Source organism: Melozone crissalis, unplaced genomic scaffold (assembly GCF_028551555.1).
Source record: "Melozone crissalis strain CALT ecotype California unplaced genomic scaffold, PUWL_Pcris_2 ptg000042l_1, whole genome shotgun sequence".
In the NCBI taxonomy this organism is placed as follows: Eukaryota; Metazoa; Chordata; class Aves; order Passeriformes; family Passerellidae; genus Melozone; species Melozone crissalis.
Window position 1 is genome coordinate 21,307,724 of NW_026535820.1, and position 20,607 is coordinate 21,328,330.

The 20,607-nt window shown below is 36.8% G+C and overlaps 1 protein-coding gene across 1 annotated transcript in view; it reads left to right on the forward strand.

The window, feature by feature from the left end:
• PTPRM (protein tyrosine phosphatase receptor type M) overlaps positions 1-20,607 on the forward strand; it is a 438,824-nt gene that overhangs the window by 365,969 nt on the left and 52,248 nt on the right. Inside the window, exons 21-22 of the mRNA XM_054284774.1 lie at positions 11,787-11,874; positions 17,804-17,880. Of these exons, the coding sequence (XP_054140749.1) occupies positions 11,787-11,874; positions 17,804-17,880 (165 nt within the window). The remainder of the gene's footprint in view (positions 1-11,786; positions 11,875-17,803; positions 17,881-20,607) is intronic.

The window sequence follows — 20,607 nt, forward strand, 5'->3', positions numbered from 1 at the left end:
TTGGCTCATGGAGTTTATTAATAAATCTAATCAATATGGACTTTGCTGGGTTGCTATTTTAAACAACTAGTAATTGGCTTAATGAGAAACAGATGCCTGGAATCTTTGTATTGTCTTCTAAGGGAAATATTTATATAGAGACACAAATTTTTTAAAGTTTTGTTTTATAGAGGGATGCAGAAAATAAAGGCATCTGCTGCTATTTAACAGAGCAGTTATAATGTTGGCTTGCCTCAATGAATCTAGCTTGAGTGCAGTGTTCTAATGAAAGGAAATGTAGAATAAAAATTTAGAGCTGCAATATATATAAATCTTGAAATGTCCACAGATAGCTGATAAATTGCCGTGTTTTGTTCAGTTTATGCAAAAGATAAAATCAAGAAGCAGATTGCAGAAGCCAAAATTACACATCAAGTCATTAAACCTCAATCTTCATTACTGAAGAATTGTTTTGATACTCAGCAAGATCAGAATCTGAACAAAAGAGTAGCTAGGTGACATGTTCGGAAGAGTCCTGCACACCAGGAGAAAATCCGCAGAATAATGTCATAGGTATGATCTAAGTGCAGAACTATGATTGCTCCTTTTCTGTTCTTAGGGCTCTGAATATAAACAATATTTTGCACTGATTTTCTCTTTGTGACTAACCCTTTATTTCTTTGTTAAGTTTCATGTCTCATAATCCATTTGTGTTAACATAGACCTGGTAACTTTTCAGGTAGCTCTCTTTACTTCATGTCCTCACCATATTGTCCTTTAGAAAAAAGACTGTTCTGTCAAGCAATGATACTTTTCTTCCTTTTTTATTTTTTTTTTACTTTTTTTCTTTTTTTTTTTTCTTTTTTTGCTGGAATCTGTTTGCTGTGAGTATTACATTTGGGTTGTTAATTTACTAAACTGTGTTACTTGCACACAGTAATTTTTAAACGCCACCTAACTAGAGGAGATGAGACATTCTTGTTGAATATCTGCCCAGTGAGTAACTCATGACACTCAAATTCCCATCTCCATCATTATTAATGGAGATAGATTTTTTCTGTTAGTTAGTTCAGTACTTATTTCACTTGCAGAGTGTATTCTCTCAATGTAGCTGTGTCAGTGATAAATAAGAAGGAAGAGATATTTTCACTGGGACATTCAGAGATCCCCATTGTATTGTGCAAGTTCGGAAGACTTTTCAAAGCTCTTTGAAGATTTCTCTCTTGGAATATAATAGATGGTTACATAGAAAGAGAACTGGACAATTGAAATGTCCATCAATAAGCTCCTGTAAATACATGCTATAGTGGAATTGTCACAAATGCATTTTCTTTTTCTACTGAGAAAATATTAGTATCGCATATCAGACGTTAGATGAATGATGCAGAACTGCTCTTCAAATAAGAGCATTTAGGGACAGCAAGCCCTTTTGTCCCTCCCTCATTGTTAACTTCCACAGAGTACTTCCACTACACATTATCCATTAGCTGAGCCTGGGTCATTTTAGTAGCCTGGATTCAGTGTATTATATATTTGAATGAACTGTCTGGTTTTAAGCCTGGTTGATGAATTTCCGCAGGGTTCCCTCTCTTAGAATGAGGAAGTGCTGTCTATACATTTCAAGCATCAAAATAAGGCAATTCAGGTTGGTGAGCTGCAGCTCTTCATTAGTGTGCCTAAGCAGACACTGTTTGTTCTAATGAGTAGTCTTGGGGCTGTATTGAAGGTCTGCTGTCTGTCAGTGTACAGTGAGCAAACTAAAAATAATTAGGTTAACAATTGACAGCAACACTTGTCATCATTGTCAATCCCATTACTACCTCAACTATTTCTATTCTGATTATCTTTATGTGCTCTTAAACACTCTGTATTATTCTTTGAGTAGTTTCTCAGACAGATGGGAAATCGTCTAGGACCAACACCATTTTTTTGAAGGTTTTATCCACCTTTCCAGTAAGTGTGCAGTTGTCCAAAGGGGAGATGATTGACAGGAAGCAATTACAGAGTGAGAGCCTGCAGAGGGATGTCTGGGAAAAGGGAACTTAACTTTAAAACCCAGAGCCAGGATTTTTGAGCAGTGAAGTAGCAGGAGCTCCCGTTGCTGTGGAAGTTCTCAGTGGCTCTACTGTGACCCATTACTGCTCTCCCCAAAGCAGAAAGTGTACCAAATGATCAGCTCAGGGACTGGTTGCCAGCCAGAAAAAGTGGTAAATAGACATGTAGCTTTTAGACAGGACATCTTTTTCTTTAGAACAAGGAAACGGCTGGCCTAAAAGTCAAGCCCAGAGGAGTAACTGATTGACTTTATATGTGCTAGCAAACAGTGTGTTTGCAAACAAGCAAAGCAGACATTGAGGCACCAGAGTTTCCTGTGAAGATCAAAAAAATGTAATGAGCCAGCACAATGGAGTGCTATCCTTTTTCTGAAAGGGCACTGCAAGTAGACCTTTATCTGTTTTAGCATACCCTACTGCTCTTACTTCCCTTGAAAAGTTCTATCTTATCTATGGGAAAAAAAACAGTGCAAAGTATTTGTGTTCCATCTGTGCACACCAGTGTTTTCTGGCTTTTATCTTGTAGTTAAATGTGATGTCAGTGTTGCCTTGTAGCAGAATTAAAATCTTCTTATGTGAGCTTTGTTTCTCTCTTATCTTCTATTCAAACTGTATTAACTAGAGCAGCCGAGATACACTCATGGAAACCCTTGAGGCCCACTTAGTGAGCCAAATCTGAGGGGTGCTTTATCACTTCTGAAAGGTTAGATCAGCTGTGTGTACATTACAACTTGGATGAAGATAGGGGAGGGGTTTATTCACGTTTCAAATTCAACATTAGTTTGCTTTTGTTTCCTTTTTCCACATGCCATTCTCTATTCCTTCAGGGAATTTTATTACATTGAAGGTTTTTCCAAATTGCGTGGTTCTAAATCACAAATAGCTTGTTTTTACAGGGGATTTGAAGATCTTATCAGGTTTTCTCTGCCTGAGTTAGCTGATAATTTAAAGTCAGGCAGTTCTTGTGAATTCTGAGCTCAGAGCACTGTCTCAATTACAATGCTCTAGGCTGATAAAATCAGACAGAAATATTACTGGATTACCTAGACGTGTGTCGGAAGTCACCTTTCCTATCAGTGCATGTGTCCACAAGTTCAATGTTGATCACCTTTCATAGGAAATAATTTTCAGTAAGCAGAAGGGCACAGGTATTGAATAGTCTCTCTTCAAATAATATAATTACTCGAAGAACAGTGTCACAGGCTTACAGTGTCAGTCAAGTCATGGAAAAATATTTTCCCATGGAAAGTATTTCCCACTTCAGAAAAGTTTTTTGGAATCCCTAAGCCTTGTTTTGTTCATTACATAGCATATCTAAGCAATAAATGAAATAGCTCTCATCAATCACTATGTAAAACATGAGTGAACAGAAAATTTTAATGATTGAAACACAAAACTTAGTTCACCACTTCAGTCAAATGTAGACCTTTTCTTCTGGTGCCTGAATTTTTTTTTTTTGTATTTTCTTCTCCTCTCCTCTCTGTCTCACTCTGAATTTTTCATTTTAATTTGTTTTTTCTTTTCTTAAATTTGTTTTCTCTTTTTTGTTATATTTTAAACCAATTGCAAACCCTTCTCTGTAGTGTAGGAAGTAAAAATCTGCAGTCCTTGCCTTCTTTTTTCACAGCACATGTATCTTTATGCTCTACTTTAATAATATTTCATTAGCTCTTTGAAACCATTCCCTGGGGCAAGTTTTATTATTTCTAAAGTAAATCAAATATCAAAGTGCTAATCTTTAGGAGGAAAAATGGGCTAGACTCAGAAAAAATATTTACATCTTTTATTAGCTTTTTGAATTAAAATTTAAAGTGCACAAAAAGATTCCAGATAATTTTCTCAAAGTTCTCAGGTACATAAAACCAGTTTTTAGAAACCATCTGCCTGCTAACATTCTGAGTACATTAAAAAAATCTAGGAGTGATGTACCTCTGAGTTCTGAGTAGCATTGTGGAAGGAATGTTTTGCTTGGCAGAAGGGGACTTGAAAAATAGTTTCCTGAATAAATTGGGAATTAAAAACAAGAGGTGAGAAATCTGGTTATAATGGTGCCTTGGAGACTTACATTAGCTCAAATTTAATGCCTCTGCTTTCAAACAACATTTTAAGATGCCTCTTTGTTTTGGCCTCATTCAAACCAAGTCCTTTGAGGTATTTCCAAGTCCTTTGAGGTATTTACATGTTATCCAGCCAAAGATAGTGTAAAGAAGTCAATTTAGGACTTAGCTTACCTACACATTCAGTGGACTGTAGGTGACCTGGAGTCCTGCCCCTTTTGTGTAAATCACAGAATCCCAGAATGGTTTATGTCGGAAGGAACATAAAAGATCATCTCATTCCTCCCCTCCTGCCATGGACAGGGACATCTCTCCCTCGTTCCTCAGAGCCCCATCCAGCCTGGCCGTGAACTCTTCAAGGGATGGGGCATCCACAACTTCTCTGTTCCGGTGCCTCACCATGCTTGTAGTGAAGAAATACCTGTGTCCTGGTGGGTGAGATTTCTCATTAAAAAATAAATTACTCTGCACCATTTTTTGCTCATGTGTGTACAACAAACGTGTAATTTCATCCTTTGGAACAGCATAGGGAGGAAGCAAGGAGATGACACAGTTCATGAATAATGATGCAGATAGCTTTGTTCACAAGAGGGTAGATTGTGCCTTTGTGGTGGTCAAAGTCTTTCTCTGCTTTCCTGTCAAAGCATAGAACTAGCTGGTATACAGAGTAGCCTGTGTTCATTTACTTTATGTTTACAGACATTACAGTCATGAGTCTTGCTCAAGTTCACACTCCTAATTACTTACTGTGCAAAGAAAAAGACAAGGTGGGGAGGAATGGGAAGATAAGAAAACCCCACATGCTGTACATGAACAGTACTCATTCAATCCTCCAAAAGTAGGAAATACATTTTCATACGAGGAAATAAGGGCTGCTTGAGACCAACTTCATTTTCCTTTACACACAAGTAAAAAATAATACATCCTGCACTTTAGTTACAGTACAAGTGTACATATTGTACCCAGAGGGTCCTTTCTATAAAAAAAGGATCATGAAATCCTATCAACATACTATAATTTTTCTGCTGGAGATAAATCAGGGAGATTAATGAGGTTAAGTTATTGCTGTCTAGTATGCCAGGGAATAAGTTTCCAAATTAGAATTTTAATTGTATGCTTTATTGCAGTCCTCTTACTAATTCACCATATTTCTAAAATCTTTCTTTATACAGTAGTCTTAAAGAATTTTAAAGGAATAAAAGTAATGGAGTTTTTAAAACTTAAGTAGGTAAAATGGAAATGGTTCTGAAAGCCGATCAAAACTAGGTAATCTGTCAAATCTTCAGACTGCTCTGCAGAGTCTGTAAAGTTTCTCTTCCTGCTGTTGAATATTACAGGTGAGTTTCAGGTATTATCTTCAATGTTAGATAGCAAGAAAATAAATTACATGAACAGATCTCATAAATAAGTTGGGTTACAAATATATGGAAAGTAATTCTTCATTAGTTATTACAGAAGTACTCTGTGACACTCTGTTTTTGCAGCCTTGTCATGATTTAAGACCAAATGACAATTGGTTACTGGGGACTGAATGTACTAAGCTACCAAAATATTTCAGTCACCAATATGTACAGTTCTACAAATCACACAGCTTCCATTCCACAGGTGAGAACACATTCCAGGGGAGAATTCATGTGGGTCTGTGTGGTGGTTCCAGCCATGCCACCTGTTCTCCTACAGTCTCTCAGGTCACCTCATCCCCTGGGTTCTTTGCCCAAGCAAAGACACTGTCTAGACTCTGTCTAGACACTGTCAAATACAGGACTAGGTAGAAAAAAAAATGTTATTCTTGATTATCTTGTTCAAATGCTCTTAGCACCTAAAAACCAGCCTTCAGCATGGCTGGTACTCACAACCTGCTATTCCTGTAGGTGTGCAACACCTTCACAGTTTTCACAGTGACTGACAAGTCACTTTGACTTAAGTTACTTCTCTGTTCTAGTGAGCTAGTGAGCTGCTCTCTTGTCCTATTGTCTTAACTAAATTTCATGTATATTTCCCAATGCTATTGTCAACTAGAGCTAACTCATGATATTTGGTGCAAGTATCTATGTCATTCATAGTACAATACTGAAGCAGATTGATCATTTTAGTATGTTTTCTTTGTGCTGCTATAGGTTGACTAGACTGCCCAGTTGTCCAGGGAGTAGCAAAGCCTGTGCCTTTAAAAGTACAAACATATTAGGAAATACACTGACTGAAAGCACTGCCTCTCAAAAGTGAGCACACCAATGCAGTCACAGAGTTAGTGCCAGATTTTGTCTTAGGTGTGTGGTTTTAGTCCTTGTTTTGAAATGCAAGTGTTAAGGCATGCAGCAGTAGGTCAGTGGAGGAGGTAATAGTTCCCCTTCTATTTCAACATTTAATGTAGGCAGTGAGTATGATGTTGAGCTTCTCAAAAGACTAGAAGGACTTTTGCTTTCCTACTCTTCTCATGTGTAATGCAGACTAACCTAAATTCACCTGAGAAAGAAAAGACTGTTTCCTACCTCTGGCTATGCAAAGTGCTTTATAGCTTCTAAAGGCAGTTTACATTGATGAGATAGATTTTCACATTGGCTCTTGCAACAGACACTTTTCAAGGACAGGCACAGTAAAATGTTTTTTTAAATTCCATTATTTGAAAACTGGACATAATTCTCAGTGATTGAAGCTGACAGAGAAGGAAAAGCTGATGGTGAATATATTCTCTAGTGGCAGGCTGTCATCCACAGATGCTCTCAGTGACCAAAGCAATGACTGAAGTAAGAAGAGCTGCTTGCAAACTGGGGGTTGCCATTACTGAAATCATTTGCCACTGCTCCCAAACACTTGGGGAGATCTATTACCTACAGGTGATGCATTTTTAATTATGAAAGCTTCCCTCAAAGTGACTAGCAGATTTTTTTTTAACATAACTTTCAGGGATCTTTTTAAATTCCTCAGTAGTCTAAATACTGATTTATCAACAAATGGAACTTGATTATTTCAATTTTCTGTTTAAAAAAACCAAAACAGTTAATGTTGTTAAGTCACAAGAACATCCTAATTTTCCAGATATTTAGGAGATTCTGAATACTGAAAATCCAGTGAACTGACAGATTTACTGCACTCACAAATCTTGCAGTGTTCATTAAATGAGCCTGAAGATCCTTGTCCTCCAAACATTTATGGACTTGCTTAAATGTGAATTTAGTAGAGTTTGTAAATATAAAGAGTCTAATGTGACCCTAAGATTTTTACTCAGACTTTAATGGATGCATTTTTTCCCATCTGTAATCTCCACATATAAAATGGACACAGCATTAGTGTTAAACTAGTAATGAATCTTCACTATCAAATTCAGGGCATTTTAGACATCTAATTTAGGTGCAACTCAAAGGGCTATTGTAGAAATACAAGTTTCTTCTCTAGCTAATTGAGTTTAGACAAGGACCTCCATTAGGATCACTTTAGTTGTCTGGTCTGGCTTAAAGTAGACAGTGTGCATAACTCTCTGCATGTAACTTAAAAACAAATCCAGAGGTATTTACAGCTGGATACATCAAATTACCAATGTTGTTAAAATGCATCATAATCTGGTTATTTAGAAATGGCAATGGGAAATGAAAGTTACCAGTGAGGAAACTCAAGAGTCAGTAGAGAAAATCAGATACCATAAAGACTGATACATTTAAAAACAAATTCACAGGTCAAACTTAGGATTGTTACACAGTGCAGTAGCATGTCTTTGTACCTAAAAATAATATTCTTGTTTATTAAGTGGGCAGAGAGAGATTTACGATATCCTTAACTTCTCATTTCTTTACATAAGAGTTTGCATTTTGTAAATAACATTGTAAGAGACTACACTGTTGTCACCTAGCAACTACAAAGTGTTTTTTGGAAAAGTTGTGCTTGGTCTTTTGACTAATAATAAAAATAGTAATTCCACACTTTACATTTGCAGACCTTAAAGCACTTAGAAATAGATATTTTTTTAAAGTGTCCTTATCTGGAAACATGAAATCTGGGATAGAAAGTGCGTTGGCAAAGATGACAATCAACAGAGATTCAGATTTTATTCTGAAGATCTCACCCTGTTCTCCATATTCCAGTCTCTTCAAACAGTGCTTTTATATAGGTCCTTTCCATTTTTTTTTGCCTTATGAATTTTAAATTAGGAAAGGGAATAATCTAAAAATCTGTATTTGCAATGATTATCTCCTCTTCTCATTTGAGATATTGCAGTTATTTTCTAGTCTGAGGGTCACAGTGAATTAGCCCTTGGCAAATATTTAATTTTTAATGGTAACCACTACAGTATTGAGTGAAAGCATGCGAAAGTATCACATTCATCCGATCCTGCTCCTGCATCACTGACCAGTTTCCATGTTGCATATAAAGCAGTTCTCTGTAATTAATTTTTCTTCAGAAAGTGCTTTTATCCTAATTATTGTAATATTTTCTACTAACAGAATGGCAGCTGACATGCATACTGAAATGTCTGCTGTAACAACAGCTGGCTTGAAGCGCATTTCATTTTTCAAGAAGATCACGGAGGCTGGGTAGCCAGACTTCTGTGTGATTTCAAGCTGAAGAAATACTTATTTTAAATTATTTGAGAAATGTCCTATACTCATTTTCAGTTCTCCATTGCCCTTGCCAAGCATTTGGTGGAGTGAAGCTGTTTGGGGGCCATATTTCTTCCTAACAGTCCACAGTTTTAAGAAACTTGTAAGGATGAATTAGACTGAATAGCCACAAAGATAATGTGTGGGCTGCTGTGCAGCAGCATCCCTGGAGAGTGATATGTCAGGAAAGAGATTTAAAAAAATTCTGTAATGAAACGTGTATTTCTCACAAGTAAGGAAAGATCTTGACAGATCATCTGTTATGAAATATCTGCTCTGTTCTTTACTTGTGGGACAAATGAGATTTCTCCTTGCAATACATTGTGGATTATCATTCTGTTGCAGTTTGTGTAATGGCAGCACATGGGGAATTTAGGAAATGACACTCCAGCTGTCTTTTACAATAACTGGATTTTTTATGCTTTTGCACTGTAATACCTCTTCCTTCAATTATCTTTGCTTTACTCTTCTCACTGTAATACCAGTATGTATCCCAAAATGAATTAAAAAGAAAAATGGATATACATAAATTATGTCTTATTTTCCCCATGTGATACATTTTATTTCATTCACTAATTTATTGATAAAAACTGAAAAATAAATATCTGAAGTTCCTTTTCTGTAATACATTTTTAATAAAGGAAGTGAAATCAGTAAGCAGTAGCTGGAAATGTAAATCTGTTTCCTGGTATTTGCTGTTGTGTGAGGTTTGATATACATATGTTCTAAGGAACAGAATTATCTTTGTTGTGGATAAATTTTTAGAAGATGGTTTATGTGTAAGGCTCATTAAAGTTATCATTGTTTTCAGAAGTTCCAAACACTTGGGAGAAGTAGAACTCGTACATTGCATCTGAGACGCAAACAAGTTTCCAAAAGCAGTACATTGCCCATTGTATTTCTTCCCTGAATTCAGCACCATCTAAATCTTTCCCAGTTGCCTCCAGAGGTTTACTTTATTCAATTGGTTTGGAGCAATTTTTTAAGAGTTCATTAGTGGGACAGAGAAGCAAGATGTCTCTTGGAGAATATTTGGGTCTTCCGTATTTCAAGGTGTGGGCTCAGAAGCTGTGTCAGCAGGACTCTTTCTTTGTGACAGCACACGTGATGCCTACTGAATTAAACTCAAAACCACTTGCTGAGTATTGTCTTATGGATCAATTCTGTGCATTAGTCTCTATGAGAAGGACTGTAAAAAAACTAGAATTTTTAAATTTTAGGTCAGATGAATTCTTGGTTTGTTGTGTCTTTAGAGCTTTGCTGCTGACCATTTCCATTTCTACTTTGCCTTTAACCATGTTTAATTGTTCATCACCCAGCTTTGTCTGAGAGTCTGAACTTTACAAGAAATTGAGACATAGATCTTTGCCCACAGAGAGTCATTCCTTATGCAGTTTGGTCAAATTACTAGAAAAGTGATTTCCATCCAGCCTGAGTTGAGAGTGCTCTAGAGTGGGAGGGCCTGCTTGCTTTAGATGCCGTTGGCAAATCTATAATCAGATAACGATTGACGCCTTTTTGGCAAAGAGCCCCAAAGCTGTAAATCATCTTAGGATTCACACGGTTACACTTCTCTATCCTGGTAGCAATCAATGTTTCTCAGAGCTGTACCCAGTGATAGTATGTTATGAGTAAGGAGAAATTTATTTGTATTAGTGGGTTTTAATAATTTCAGTTTCCAAACTGTTTAAAATTTTCAAAGGAAGTGTGAAAAGATGAAGGAAAAACAAATTGAAGCCACTGACAAGGCTTACGGTTTCCTTGAGTTATTATTTATAAACATTTTAGAAGTAGTCCATGGATTCCCAGGAATTTTTATATCATAAATTGGAAACCAGCACACTAGGAAACTTGTGAAAAGAACAGCCATTTTAGACTCTGAATGCCCTCGTGTTCTATTGACTTCAGCAAGAGATCAAGGGTTTGGTTTGACTTTTATGCTCTTTGTTATTGGAAATCATTGGGATTCTAAAAACACCTTTTTTTTAAATTTGAGGGTAAAAGACAGTGATTGTAGATGGTTTTATGGGTATTATCTGTTTTAAACCACTCAGAATGTCTTGAGATCTTGCAAGAGATACAAACTTCACAGTGTTTTCTCTATTTAGTCTTTAGTGTAGTACAAAAGATTTAATCTACTGGTCATTCCAGTAAAGAGATGAAGACAGATTTAGGGCTGGTCACAATAATTATATAATTCCAGTAGTTTGCTTGGCAACAAAGTATTTTTTAACACAAGATTAATATTTCAATACAAAATTTTAAAATGTATCTGCATCATATGACTCATGGATAAAGTGCATAAATTAGGAGATTGTGCAACTGCTCTTTTACACCACAGAAAGCACAGGACGTATAGGGCAAAACTACTTGCTTGCTGCCCTTTTAGCAGCTTCTGTGCTTTATTAATGTAAAACTAAACTTTTAGCACCTTCAACTTTCTTGTTTACATGAGATTTATTAGCTAAATGACAGCAGTTTGGTGGATATGAGATATATCTTTCACAAAATCACATTGATTTTATTCTCTGAGAAAATAATCATTGTCGTGATGTTGTAAATTGTGTTTAAGAGAAAACAAAGATGCATGTGCTAGTTGAATCCATGGTTTTTTAAATGCCTGTGTATGTTTTGATCCATGAGGTCATCTGCCAGCAAGTAAATGAAACTTGGGATATGTCAAAAATAAAACATATCAGTACAGTCTGTAATTTCTACACTCAAATACTGGAGCAGCTCCAACACTGATGATGAAGCTCCTTCAGCTTCACGTGTGTGCATGAGAACTGTACAGGGAATCTGGATAGCTCAAGTGAAGGACTCTCAGTGTTGCAAGAAAGCAGATTTGGAAAGGTTTAATAGCACTTCACTTGCAAATATTTCTTCTTACACAGATAATCTCATGTCAAATTTTAAGTAACATCTGGAGCTATGCATAAAACCCATTTAAACAGGAAACTCATATTTTTGCTCAATAAATGAATCATTTAAATGACACTTTAACACCAGTACCCACAAGTACTGTTTGCCTTTGTCTTTCATTTAGCCATAAGGTAACTGTTGCTGCATGCTTTTCTTAATGTCACTTTCTTTCCTTTTTTTAGAGTTTCTTTGAAGGACAGTCTGCGCCATGGGATTCAGCTAAGAAAGATGAGAACAGAATGAAAAATAGATATGGGAATATCATTGCATGTGAGTGTTGGCAGCATAATTGTGCACTTTGTTAACTTCCCTTCAGATCTGGATAAGAATGACCACCAGCCTTGTGCCTACATCAGGCTTATATTCCTTTTCCCTAATTAAGAAAATAAAAATGAGGGAAAATGTTTCTTTTTTTATTTATTGAGAAAACTCAGGTTTAGTGGATTTTCTCCACTGCCTTTCTGTCTACCTTCCATCCTGTAATCAGAATTTGGCTAGTGGAGAACAGCACCTTTAACCACTACTCAGCTCTAACAGGTCCCAAACTGCTCCTGCCAGCTTAGCACAAGACTTACCCACATCAATACCTTGGTATTAGGTTCTGGGTATTTTAGGAGCTGACAGTACTGGTGCTTAAGTGTTCCACAGTAACAGAGACAGCTATCCTGGCTTATGCTAGACAGACTCCAAGGAAAAAAGGTAACCTTTATGTTTTACTTTAAAGTTCCAGGCTTAAAAAGGATTAGACACACTAATAATCAAATAACTTGAGGAGATAATAACATGCTTTGGTGAGTGACCCCTCACAAGATTTATGATCCCATTATGAGAGTTCCAAAGCATTGGGACTAGAGATGTTGCACATGAACATGGAGGCAGGAAATATATCAAGTTCAGTAAAATGATATTATTTACACACTGCTCTTGTTGCACTTAAAGGTAGGTTCTCAGTGTGTATGTAGGAGATGATCCTTTCCCTGTTTTTTCACTTTAAAATCTAAATTTAAGATGTGGAGTGTATGTGTTTTTAGCAGCCAGCCAGATAACCATGAGCAGGTACAAGCAGAGAAATAAGCAGCTGCCACCTTGTTTTGTAAGCATGAAGATGAAAAGCGGTGTTTAAGGAGAGATCTTCCAATGGTACTGCTGAGTTCAGAAATCATACAGAACCCAGCAGAGGAGAATAAGCCATGCTGATTGTCTGAACATTTGGAGGACCTGTGGAAGAAGTATGTAGTACATATTTGCACTAACTTCAGCACCTATCCTAGGTGTTTGTCCAGGCACATACCTGCCTGGGTTTCCTCATCAGTGAACCACATGGACTTGACAGAGAGAAGGACAGGTCCTCTAGAGAGAGGGTTCTGAAGTAGAGCCCATTTGTGTGCTTCTGAATCTCCACCTCAGGAGGTCTCTCTGCAGTGCATGTGTAACAAGTCTGGAGAGAACAGCTCCCAGCTTAGTGACCTACAGTGAGTGATGTGAATAGGGCCCAGCTGGGCTGAGACTGTCTGCAGAGAGAAAACAGCTCTGTAGCTTGCTGCAGAATGAGACCCCACAGGAAATGCAGATGGAGGCAGAGGCAAGTTAAGCAAGAGATGATCTGCCACATGGTTTTGAGTGGATATGATAGTATTGCTGTGTATTTTGGATGTACACTGTGCTATATACTGAAAAAGGAAATTAAATCTTCTAGAGAAATGTGATTCTCATGATGGGCTGGTGCATATGCAAAAGCAGTTAAGTTAGATACGGTTTTGCTTGTTTCCCCTCTAAGCAATATTGAATGTATAAAAAACTTGTTATTTTGTGAGGATGTAGCAATACATTATATGAATAACAGCCGATCAGTTGAGTAAAAGTACCAAAGTCAAAAATAGGAAATACAAAGTAGTTTAACGCTTATCCTTGCTTTATGAATTTTTTTCCCAGTCCAAGCCTATTACAATGGATCTTCTCTTGTAGTCAGGTTTAGTGTGTCACTCCCCTCTTTTAATATCATGTTTGACATTGTCTTAAAGTTTGACACCCTATGGTGGAAGAAAGTTGGAAAACTGCTAGAGCTTTATGTCTGAGATCATAAATTCATCACTAATCAAGTGATGAATAGCCAAGGGACAACACATAAAAGATATTAGATACACAAATCAATGACAATTACAAGTGATACTGAACGCTTTCTACGAGGCGAAATATAACTTGGGGCATTTAGATCTCAATTTACTTGAAATGTCCTCAGTATTTAGCAGAGGGAGACAGTTGGATGGAGTTTTTATCAATAACATTTTCTGTTTATGTGGCTGTGAAAACAAAGACAACTCAAGTTAAAATTAAGATCTAGTAGAATTTAAGGCAGTATCTTTAAAGAAAAGCTGAAACTGCCCACAGGTTGTCGTTCAATTTGTCATTTGTTGTTGTTAAATACGTGTATGCAAATGGGGTAGTTAACTTTTTAATTACTTCATGTGTTTTTCTCCTGGATAAATAATTGCATTTCTCAGAGTCTGAGGGTACAATTTGAGAGGTCTACTTTTGAAAATTTGCCCCAGATAATTGTATAAAATACATGCTTCAGCCTAAAAGCATTTTAATAAATTGCTCTTTTATGCTATGTTCAAACGCTTAAAAATGCAGTGGTTTAGATGCCACTAACTATGGGTACATTATTATAATAAAATGTATATTTTTTCTGCATAGTATATTTTTTTCTATCCATTTACCCTCTTTGTTTTAATTTTTCCCAAGATACTACTGTTATATTATTGCTTGTAGTCATTATTGTTCTCAGAGGGAGCTAAAACAATAGCAACATGCATCCAGCGTTGCAGGAGATTGTCAAAATTTTAATATGCTTTATGTTACCCAAGTGATGTGCATTTAGTTGGCTACAAGTGTGCCCTGCCCACTTTTTGACAATGGCTACAAAAAGTTGACTCATGATCACAGTCCAGCCACCCTCAGTAAACATATTCTTTCTTTACTGAACAAAAACACCTTCATGTTTTCTCATTACAAACTATACCTAGCATGAACCTGCTAAATGAATCTTTCATCACCTAAGAAAAATTATGTTTCTGCCATGACTGTGTGGGGTTAGGCATGGATTTTGGTAAAATTTATTCATTTTTTCCTCAGGAGAGATCTTGAGGGGATGGGAGGGGTTCTGTATTTATTTTTACCTAACTCAATATTGATTAAGTGAGAAGAGAGTATTGATCACAGCTTTTAAAAGCAGCTAAAGATTTTAGGTAAGACATTTATAAAAGGTTTGATTTGCAGAGAATTGGGAGTGCACTTCCAAGAAAGGGTCATTGGCTGGGCATGCTAATCAAGCAGGTGCTCAAGGGGCTTGTTAGAGATCACAGTCTGCAGGCTGGCATATCCATGTTGTAGGTAACATGAGGCAAGAGAGAATAAAATGCTTATATTTGTTATCTATTACCATATTCCACAAAGACAAATTTATCCTAAGATACATAATTTTAAAAGCTTAAGTGATCAGTGGAAAGTTAAATGAGGTCTCCTAATGGAAGGGTATCAAAATAACAGTGAGATGGAAAAGAGAGTATTTAAAAGCTGCATAATCTGTCAAGAGCAGCTGAAGTATAAAGGAAAAAAATACCTTAAAAATATAGACAGTTAATCTAGAGACTATTTAAGAACCAACACACGTATTGAAGAATATGGCTTGTTGTACCTCTTAGTTTTAAATCTGCTTGACAGAAGCACAGCCCAGACACAGTAACATTTCTTTGTGTTGACATAAGGATTTTTTTCAATTTAACAAGTGTTGCCATGCAGTAAGGAGTTAACTTGAGTTCTCAAAGCAATAAAAAAAAGGGAGTCACTCCAGTTCCACTGCAAATAAATGGGTATTGGACAGTCCATTACCTCTAGAATTCCCAGAAACCTAGCTGAGAATGCAGTACTAAAAAAATTCATATGAGACGGAAAATGGGGAAGAGATGATATGAAGACATAGGTATAAAATAACTTTTTTATTTTGCCTAATCAAAGCAAGAGTTATTGCAAGAAAAGTAACAAAATAATGGAAATGTAAAGAAAAGAAACTGCATATTATACAATTGTATAAATCAGTCAAATGACATGAATTTACATTTTAAAGATGTTTCTTGGAGGAAAATCTAAGCTTGTTTTGTCCAATAGGGTGCTCATTTCTAGGCAGGTGATCAGATAGGGGTTTCAGTTACCTAAGTATAGACATGTGATGCCATTTCACATGGCCTGGGACATCTGCAAGACCAACGAATGCAGCACAGTAAATATGAGAGATGTGTTATTCCAGAGTGGCAGCTGAAAGCAGTGTATCCTGGTGGCTGTATAAAGTGCCATGAGATGTTTTGTGCTTAGACAGCTGAACCTTGCCCTCTGTAATTCAAGAAATGCAAAAGTGTAGATTTTTACTAGCCTGAGCTGTCCTGGTGAGAATGCCTGTAAAGCAACAAAATCATGAAAATATAGATGAAGATACACTGTGAGTCCAAGCAAGCTTGACTTCTGAGTCTGCTAAATTTAGCAGAAGTTGGATCAGGTCCCAAAACTGTAAAAGCAGCGGGCATGGCTGGAGCTTAGAAAGTTTCTTAGTATCTTTCTTAAGTAAGATGGATTTTTAGGATTAAGATCCTGTGAGCCAGACTGCTGTTCTGAAGAAACTGATAAATAGCTTAATTGAGCATAGAATAGCAAAGCACTTGGATAAGCATAGCTTGGTAGAGTCAGACAAACAGGGGTTATGTGATGGAAAGTCACAGCTCTATAAGTTTTTATTCTTGGAAAAGTGAATAAAAAGGCTGAAAATGCTGACCTGATTAACATAACTGATTCACATATTCCAGCAGGTTTGAAAACCTCATTCTTGAAGACTATTGAATGAAATAATTCCAAGAAAATAGCAATGTAAGACCTGTGTGGAACCTGGAGATGGAATTTTAATTCATTCTGATTTACGGTGTTTGGGGTTGTAGCACGCCTTTCTCTCTCCCAAGGGAGTCCCAGGGAAATAAATGAGGCTCTGAGATCTCTATTTCCTAAGACTTGGAGCATAGGAGGAAGGGGGGAGGAATTCACCTCAACCAGTTTCTATCTTGACTTGCAATTCTAAAACAAAGCTATTTTAAGAAGCACTTGCCCTGGTCTTCCTCCACCATAATGTGGGCTGAAATTATGCTACTTATAATGAAGTTGGGTTTTTAAGCCACTTAGGTTATTTCATTTATTTGCTACCTTTTAGGAATTTTAAAGCTTCAGAACTAGCTGTTCAGAACACAGGTGGCAGGTTTGGGTGTTTTAATGATTATTTACATTTACAGCAAAATAACGACCCTTATGAAGGGTTAATATCAGCTGCAAGTAATATTAGCTCAGCAGGCAGGCAGCAAAACAATAATACACAGGTATCTAATTAGCAAGAGTACCTCATAAACAAGGCAGCAATAAAGTGGCTGCTTAGCGTCTCTCTATCCTTGAGATCCTACCCTCAAATTGTGTTTTAAGAGGAGCTTACAAAGTCTCCGAGAAGAAGGAGCCCTGCCAGCCTACAGATATTCTTGTGCAGAGTGGAAACTAGCCTCTAGCAATTCCTATATCATAGAGAAGAAGAGGCAGCTCTTATAAGGTGAATTCATGATGTTTCGGATTGGAATTTAGAAAATGAAGTTGGAAGTGTTTTCACAGTCCTGGATAGCTACAGATGACCGCAGCGGAGCAAAATTCAGTGACAAAGCCATTGTCTTACTGCTTGGGTTTTGCCATTACTGTGTTTTGCTTTCTCTCTTACTGAAAAGATAACGAGTTCAAAAACTCTGAGGTGGCATTATGTCTTGAATGATTTCAGCTCCTCCTCAGTACTGGCAAAAGCATTTCCGAATGAATAAACCTTTGACAACTTAATGTTATTTTGTTGACAAAAGCAGGGGGTCAAGGCAAAAGTGATAATTGTAATGGGTTTCACATTATAAGATTTAGGAAACTCATACTGAAAACCAGAGGGGATTTGGAAAGCCTGTGGATGACTGAAATGAGAATTAAATATAGATACAGTTTTCATGTTCAACAAAATAAGCATGAACTTGCAATTTCTAAGGTTTTAGTTTGACTATAAAGGAATATTTTGATTAGGCCTGTGTTACTGGATATGTCTTTAATTACTTTTTTTTCCTGTCCATTGTTCCCTTTTCAGATGATCATTCTCGAGTGAGATTGCAGCCTATTGAAGGAGAAACAAGTTCCGATTACATCAATGGGAATTATATCGATGTGCGTATCCTGATGCAGTCAACAAGCCTAATGTTGTGTTCAGTCAAAGAGGGAACTCTTATTATTCTCACATTTTTCACAATTTGTAATGGATACCACAGCTAATAACAGCTGGTAACATTGTTTAGCACTGGAGGGGGCTACCTTTGGAAGCTAGGTGTGCACTAAAGGAAGAGAAAAGCCTCAAAGGTTTGTCAATCAGTGAATGAAATGAGTCATTTCCTCCAACTGCCACCAGACTGAAACCTTGCCAGGAACACTGTATGGCTACTTTGCCTGCTGGTGCTTATATGGGCTAGCAAAATGTTATTTTCACTTTCTGTCAACAGCTTGGCATCATTCCACATTTAAAAGAAAGCTGTTTGCATATTAATGTGACAAAACTCCGTAATGCCTAATGCAGAGATTTGCAGTCTCTTGTCATCTCTGCACTTTTAAGTCGCCTTCAAAGTATATTCTGCAGCTGTTAACCAGTATTTCTAATGCAAGCAAGACATTTCATTAAATATGTAGGCTGTTTAATTATTGAAAGTGGCTTCTTTGTTCATTCTGCATCATGTTAACTTAATGTTTTACATTAAAATAAATTCTTTAAGAGACAAGGTGTTTCTGGTTGAAAGAATGAGCTCAAAAGTAGAATTTAAAATCATTTAAAGGCCAATATTATTTATCTAAAGCCACAAGTCTACGGATAGCAAAGTTAGTATTTTTACTGTTTACATGGAGTGCTGGATGTTAGGCTAAGTAAAACAATTGCTGCTTCTTAGGAAATTGTGCCTACTAAAGATTTCTTGTTCAGCAGGTTTGGTTTTTTTTTTTTTAAATAATGTCAGATTTTGCAGTTCAGATTTAATTACTAGTATGAAACAGGAATGTAACAGGTATTTTTTCTCAGAATGTGGAGGAAACTAGAGCTATGGAAGAAAAGTAGGTACTTCAGTTGTAACAATATGAAGTCTGAGGGAACTTTCTGAAGATATCTCTTGTTACTGATGTTTATAAGCACATTCAAGAATCATTAGACTAAGCTCAGATTTCTGCTCAGTCCCTTGCTGTCTGAAAGAATAGCACAGTCACCAAGTAGTGAATGCACATGTGGAAATATATTTAGTTAGACACCACACTAATCTCTGAAGGGAGGAATCTGTCATGAAAGGAAGGAGAGAGTTCACATTGGGAACTTAGATCTGAATTCACTTTCACATTTTCTCCACCATTCAGGATTGTTCTCATTTTAGGCTGGTAGTATGTTCCTGTGTCAGATTTGGATCTTACTCTAAAATGTTATGAGATATGAGAAATAAAGATTTGGATTATACAGTTTCATATAAAATGCCGAGAGATATCTGCATAGGAACTTTTTTGTTGTTGTTTATGGAGTACAAAAAGATGAAGAGAATGTGACCCTTTCTAGCCTCAGCAGATGGCTTCATTTGCAAAGCTTGGAGGACTGCAGGCATCCTCCAAATACTATTCTGCCAGAAAACACAGCATGTTTGTTTATAATTTGCTAGTCAGATTTCTACTAGAAACACTGGTTTTTCTAGTACAGAGGCAGCTTTAATTTTGCTCTTGCATGCAGTTATTACTGCAGTTGTTGTGCTGTCAGTATAACATGTTAATAGTGAATGGCACCATCACAGACACAATGGTTCTGATGTATTTTTTCCCATGCTTTTTTTCACTGGGATATGGAAGTGTTTGATCCCAGGCACTGAGGGTTAGGTAACACATTGCAGGAAAAAAACCCACTCTGTAGCTCTGTGAACACTTTCAGTTCACAGACTTCCAAATTTTGCTTCAGTGTCATGTAAAGAAATCAATTCTGTAACTCATGTTGTTCTTTCTGTAATATGTTAAGTATCTTCAGTTGTTTTGATTCCTTCCCACTTTGTATGACTGCATTTCCCCTTGCTCTTTCACAAAGAAATTGCAATGGCATGTGTACTACAGCCTTAAGTTGTTCCTGCTGATAACTAACAATGCATCATAACTGTTATTCAAATATTAAGACTCCTACAACTGGATTGATCAGCATACTGGTGCATGATCTAAACATTTGGTGACACTCCCATCACATCAGAAATTCAAATACTATAAAAATGCTATAATTAAATTTTGGCAACATTTTCCATGTTGCAAAGAGTGCAGAGAGTATTGGTCTTTATTGCTTGGCCAACTTGTGATTAAGCTGCTCTTGTCATCAGAGTTGTATTATGTTCTTCTTGGAAAAGTATGTTCATACCAAACAATTTAATCAAAGAACTTACAGTCCTTTATCCTGTTGAGAAATAAAACATAACAAACCACCATGGTTAGAGTGAACACCATGCCCTCCTGCCTCCCCCAGGCTGAATGCAAATCTGACATTTTTTTACTGTTTAAAAAGGGATAGGCTTTGCAGCCAACAGCAATAGGTGAAGGAATATCTCAGACTCTGTGAGCACCTGATGCCGTTAACTGCAAGGGCTAGAGAGGATTTCTTGCTGCTCATTCTCTGCAGAGCCAACAAGGAGCCTAAAGAACATGTTACTTCTGGCCCCTAATGCACAAGGCTGCAACTTAAGTATTTTGTAGAAAACACATTTGCTTTTGTTTTCCTTCTCACTTGCCCTTCCCCAACTGAAAAGATCTTTTGGATCTAATATTGTTTGTATTGTTGTGACATTTACTGAATACTGTCCTAAATTAAGTTTCACTCATAGGAACATAGCCAAGGTGCAAATT